Source organism: Sparus aurata, chromosome 17, assembly GCF_900880675.1.
Source record: "Sparus aurata chromosome 17, fSpaAur1.1, whole genome shotgun sequence".
Lineage (NCBI taxonomy): Eukaryota > Metazoa > Chordata > Actinopteri > Spariformes > Sparidae > Sparus > Sparus aurata.
Window position 1 is genome coordinate 31,248,140 of NC_044203.1, and position 6,015 is coordinate 31,254,154.

Sequence of the window (6,015 nt, forward strand, 5' to 3'; positions counted from 1 at the left end):
TGATTTTTGGGATTTTGGGTGAACTGACCCTTTAGAAAATAAGTCGCTCTCAATATCTGAGGTCTTAAGTTTTAACTAACCTACTATTTTTTCTCCCAGATGAATTGAGCACAGACACACAATGACAGATGATTCTAATGCTTTTTCTTCCTTTTTTTTTTTTTCTCAACAGGCCATTGAATGCATCACGCAGGGTCGGGAGCTGGAGAGGCCTCGCACCTGCCCCAAGGAGGTGTACCTGCTGATGCAGGGCTGCTGGCAGAGAGAGCCCCAGCAGAGGATGGTCATCAAGGACATCCACAGCCGCCTGCTGGCCCTCGTCAAGAACCCGCCGGTGTACCTGGATATCCTGGGCTGAGGGAGCTCCGAGGCTGGAGGGATGGAGGTGTTGATTTGAGGCCTCGTTCCTTTAATACCATTCGTCTAATCAGGGGTTTAAAAGTATGTCAAAGTCTCCCAGCTGCTGCTTTTCCAGCTTCAATGCTCGACCCCCCCCCCCCCCCCCCTACCCCAGCCCCGACCCCGTTAACTGCCCCGTCATTCTCTGGAAACCTGTCAAATGTTTACCGAAGTGTTAAGTGTTTATCTGAAGCGGGATCGGCCTGACGCAGCGACGTGCATGGATAAGTGTTGAAGTAACTGTATATACCAGACGAGGGCCTGTCGGGGGTTTGTGAGCTGAGCTGTGGAACATTTCATACGGCTCTGCAGCCGACACTTGTGTCGAAAAGGCAATTAGAAAATGAAACATGATTACAGGAGAGGCACTTCACATCATGAGTCAAAAGCGGGAAAACCAATTTTTTCAGATTTGGGTCCAGCCGACAGTCATTTGTATAGTACAGTCGCCGATTTTGGATAAGTTTTGATATGGGAGGTTGTTAAAAAGGCTTTCAGTAAATGTACATAAGATATCAATCAGAACCTTGGAAAGCTTGTGTGTTTCTCATGTGTCAAATCCAGTGTATCATATGAGTATTTTTCCAAAACAAGAAGCAGAATGTCATATATCAGCAGTGGAAGTGTGTGTTTACATTTAATGACGTCTGTTTTGCTGTTAAATACGGACAAAAAAAAAACAAAAAAGAGAGAGAGAAGATTCTTCCAAAGAACAACAGTGTGACCTGTGGCCCCGCCCGCGAGACTCAGGAGAAGCTCGTTGTACAGATGAGTGATGTTCAATGCGCGACTGTGGCGACCTGCAGGATCAAAGCGCTGCGGTGAAATTCAGTAAGGGGGCAAGATGGTGGGGAGGCGCCGCGCTGAGACGCTTTTTAGAGGCAACAGATGGATTAAAGTGAGTGAAACTCCAGGAGGAGGCGGACAGATGGCCCTGAAACAGAGACTGGAGCTGAGGCCACCACCACCACCACCACGGACAAAAACAAAGGGTTTAAAGGGACAGTTCACCCCCAAATCAAAAACACAAATCTCTCTTCTTAACCGTTGTGCTGTTCATCCACCCAGATTGTTTATGTGTGAGGCGCTGAGGTTTGGAGATATCAGCTGCAGAGATCTGATGAAAAACTCAACATCAGCGTCTCTTTTTAAGAAAATCCACGTGTGTTGTTGTGAGCAGCTTCATGTAGGAACTATTTTCTTTACATACCAACAAGCACAAGGAAGCACAGACGAGAAACTGTATGCTCGTGCACAAGAGGCTAGCGGGCTAGGCTAGCTAGCGTTACAGGACGGCATTAATGTTCACATCCCGCGCCGTCACGAGCGTGAGCCTCTCGTCCATGAGTTCACCTGGACGCTCGCTTCTTTCTGTGCGCTGATAGAGAATAGTTCTGTATTAACCCGCTCACAATGGGTAATTTTTGATTTTTAGAAAAGAGACATTAATTTTCATATTTAAACAATCTAGATGGATGAATAGAGTTCTGTGGAAGTGAGTCCAATAACCCGGACAAGTTCGCATTTTGGTTTGGTGGGATTTTGGTCCGTGGTCGACACGAGCTACAGACAATACTGAAACGCGTCAGTAAGAAGAGTTCCAATACAGTTAAAAAATGTAGTCAGTAACGGAATTAAACCATCACGATATTGAAATAATGTTACTTACTTTTTGGATTACTTCAATACCAAACGTAACAAATAAAGAGACAAGAGACAATAAATCAGTGGGTGAAGTAAATTTATCAGTAATCTCATTACATCTTTTTTTCTGTCATTTTACCATAATACAGTTCCCTTTTGTTGTATCCTGATTACGTAATCCCGTCACATCCCGTAATCTCAAAACTGTAATTAAATAACCCTCGTGATTCTTAAAGCTTTCACGTATCTTTCAAAAGTTTCTTAACAAGGGGCTTAATGAGGCTACAGAGCTTGTCGGGACGTTAAATGTCGTGCCATCAACGGACTCCTCTACTCGCTAGTCCGTCATTACAGGCCGACTTTCCATCTTAAAGATTGATCAGTTTATTCATACTGTTTGTTTCCGGTGATATTGTTTGCGCTTCTAAAATCATAGTAGTATCAGACCTTTTTTTTTGAAAAACCACGTAGACTCTTTGCTGAGGGAACTTGGGCGATGCTAACGTGCTAACGTGCTAACATGCGGGTTAACCTAAGAAAAGTGTTTTTGATTTTTTGGGGGGGTGAACTCTCACTTTAAACTCAACCACATGGGACCTTCAGTGGGTGAAAGACAAACCAGTGTGATGCCTGTAAGTGTAAATATGAAATGTACATTAATGTCTAAAATACACACATATATATATATATATATCCATGTATTGTTACTCCAGCACTTTGTATATTGTCTGCCCTTAAAAAAATAAACAAAGTTGATTTAAAAAAAAGATGAAATGTGTGCCGCAGCAGCAGCAGCAGCCTGAGTGGGAACATCCCTCTGCATCAGTCAATCCGTCATTATCGTGCGCTTCAGAGCGAACAATGATTTGGGCTGCCGTCTGTACTTAAAGTTAGACATCTTAACAAGGCTATTCAAGAGCCTTCTATTATTTTGACGAACTAATCAGCAACCTGCGACGTCTCCACGGGATGCTCAGGAGACGGTTATTGAAAAGGAATAATCAAGTTTCATATTGCCTTACCGCCGGGCCCTCCAGCAAACAAACACCCCTCCAAAACCAGACCCCTCTCTCTCTCTCTCTACCCTCCCTCTCCTTCTTCTTCTGTGCCACCACCACCTCCACCTCCACCCCTCCCTCCATCACTCTGTATGCAGAGCGTCTCCGGGGAGTGGTAATGGATTGTGAGTAATGCTATCATCCCTTTCTCTGTCTCTCTTTCTCTCTCTCTACCTCCTCTGGTGTACCGAGGGGAGATGAAAACACTTGGAGGACTCGTGTCTGGCTTATTGTTTCTTCTAGTGTCTACAAGCAGATTCTGGCCCAGATAGGATTAGTACAGGCTGTAGTGTTTGTCCCCGCCATCCTGAAGGGCCTCCATTTGTGGTTTTACAGAATGAACCTTTTTTTTAATAAGCACTCCAGCCTCCAGCCTGGTTAGATACGGAATTTGACTATAATAAGAGCTGGAAATGAGGCCATTTTTTAAAATGGAAGTCCTATTAGAGGGTCTGCAGCAGGGGGGGAACTTTCCCCCTTTTTAATCTTCCACCTCATCGTATAATGCATGGAAGTGTGCGGGATATTGATTTCTTATGGTAATTATTTCGTCTATGTTAATGGAAGTGGCAATTCTTTTTTTGGGGGGGGGGTCTGTGTGTCCGCTGCTAATAATAAACCACTGTGTGTGTATGTGTGTGTGTGTGTGTGTGTGTGTGCGTGTGTGCGTGCTTCACCATCCGTCCTGTAAAGGCTTTAAATGCACCCGGCACAAAATGTTGAAACTGAGTCAAACCAAGTTTTGTACAACTTGGCGGAGAAAAGAGGGCTGAGAAATTAGAAAAGAACTTCATTTGGAGGTCGCCGTTATTGAATCTGAACTCTGCGCACTAGTTTAGCATGTCTGTGTGGAGCTTTTTAAATCTAAATTTTCTAATAATTCACTCATCAAAAAGCTCATTCTGAAAAAAAAAAATCCTCTTTTTTGTAGGTTATTTCATCTACAAAGGCTTCTTTATCCTAAAATGTTAAGTGAGGAGTCAGAGGTGATCAGCGGCTGCTCAATTTGACGAATGTTTTACTTCATTTCATAAAATGCAAATTAATAAAACACATACAGGCTATTTTTTAATCTTTAATCTCTGCTGAAAGTGTGAAAAAGGCTTCCAAAAATGAGATCAACACATTAAATTAAAGTTTTCTGCCTTTAATTTTATGTTCTAACTCTGAATATTGAGCCTCAGTGTCAGAGAATCTCACACTGGTGGTTGTAAAGAAAAGAAAAATCAGGTTTGAAAACTGGACATCAGGTGAAATTACTGTTAAAAAAAAACAGTGTGATGTTGCAGTGCGATGTGTCACCTGATGTCACCTTGGGTTTGTGACAGATGAATCTTTAGGGATTGGCACGCTGTTACAACTCTGCAGCTGCAGCCTGGTTTGTTTAGAGAATGAAACCTGATCGAGAGACTCAAAGAGAGATAAGCAGGACACACTCCTGTTGTGCTGCACCGCCCTCTGCTGGTCACCGACACACACTGCTGACACTGTGAGAGTGAAGGAGCTGAGAAATTATGTATTTTGGGGGCAATTTTAGGGTCATCCCAATATTGTGAGGTTCATAATAACAGCGATATTAAATAACTAATATTGATGTTGTCTTAATAACACTTACATCATCTGAATAATCCAGCAGAGATGTTCAGTCTTGTGCATCTTTTATCACAAATTAATCTTCACCAGTTATCGAGTATTTGATCGTAATTGTTCTTTTTGTGCACTTGTTTTTGCAGTTGTGGGTTCAGACTCTGTCTTTCATCCTGCACACACTCGTATTATGAGGGTGATTTATTTGCCAAAAAAGAGACAAAACACAGTAAATACAGTAAAAAAATAAAATAAATAAAAATCAGGTTTCCATTGATATCATGATGACATCGTTTTGGTGAATTTGCTCGGCCACAATCGTGCAGCGCAGTCTGACATCGTGACTTCAAAGAAGATTTTCTATGTTTTATTTTCGCATGTGGTCGTGAATACAGACGTGATAAGTTGCATATGATAGCAGTTACATGCAAGTATGATTACCAAAATATATCCAATCGTTTTGATAATAATATCAAATAATTGTTGTAATAATATTCAAGGTTTCTCTGTGTAAATGATAAACAAGACATCTGAAGACATCACCTGTGGCTGTGGCACGCTGAATGGCAATTTCTCACCTTTTCTGGCTTTTTATAGAGAAAAAAATCATTTATTTGACAGCAAAATAATCAGTAGTTACTGCCCTAAACACATTAACAGTGCAGAAACATTACACTATGTTCTCACTCAGATAATACAGTATATATCAGATAAAATACGGCCGACCGAAATCTTAAGTATAGAGCTGCAACAATGAATTGATTAGTTGTCAGCTATCAAGATAATCTGCAACTATTTTGATGCTGGATTCATCTGTTTGAGTGATATCGTTTAACAAATTAACTACAGATTCTGTTTTTGGCTTCTGAAATGTGAATATTTTCTGGTTTCTTTCCTCTCTGACAGTAAACTGAATATCTTTGACTTGTGGACTAAACAAGACATTTGAGGACTTCATCCTGGGAAACACTGATAGACATTTTTATCCATTTTATAGACCAAACAACAAATCAATTAATCGAGAAAAGAATCACAGATTAATCATTGACAATGAAATGTCACGGTACAATAAACAAGCACAGTTTTAATATACCAATTGATTTAGATGGTGTACAACAGATAAAATTAGGTGGACTCTAATCTTGAGAACAGAGCAGTGGAAACGAAATGATTGGATGTCAAATATTAAATGAACTGGAGTAATTTCACAAAAGTAAAAAATCTCCGAATTCAGTTTCTTAGATGTGATGATTTTCACAAACACTGATCGACATATTTAGTCTATAAAATGTCCAAAACTAGCAAACATGAATTAATCACAAAAATA

General features: G+C 40.9%; 1 protein-coding gene across 4 annotated transcripts in view; it reads left to right on the plus strand.

Annotated features, from left to right (window-relative positions):
* ntrk1 (neurotrophic tyrosine kinase, receptor, type 1) overlaps positions 1–2,810 on the plus strand; it is a 44,964-nt gene extending 42,154 nt beyond the window's left edge. For all 4 annotated transcript variants that reach the window (XM_030393402.1, XM_030393405.1, XM_030393403.1 and 1 more), the window contains one exon: positions 173–2,810. In XM_030393402.1, coding sequence (XP_030249262.1) covers positions 173–358 — 186 coding nt within the window. In that variant the 3' untranslated portion in view covers positions 359–2,810. The remainder of the gene's footprint in view (positions 1–172) is intronic.
* Positions 2,811–6,015: the final 3,205 nt, after the last annotated feature.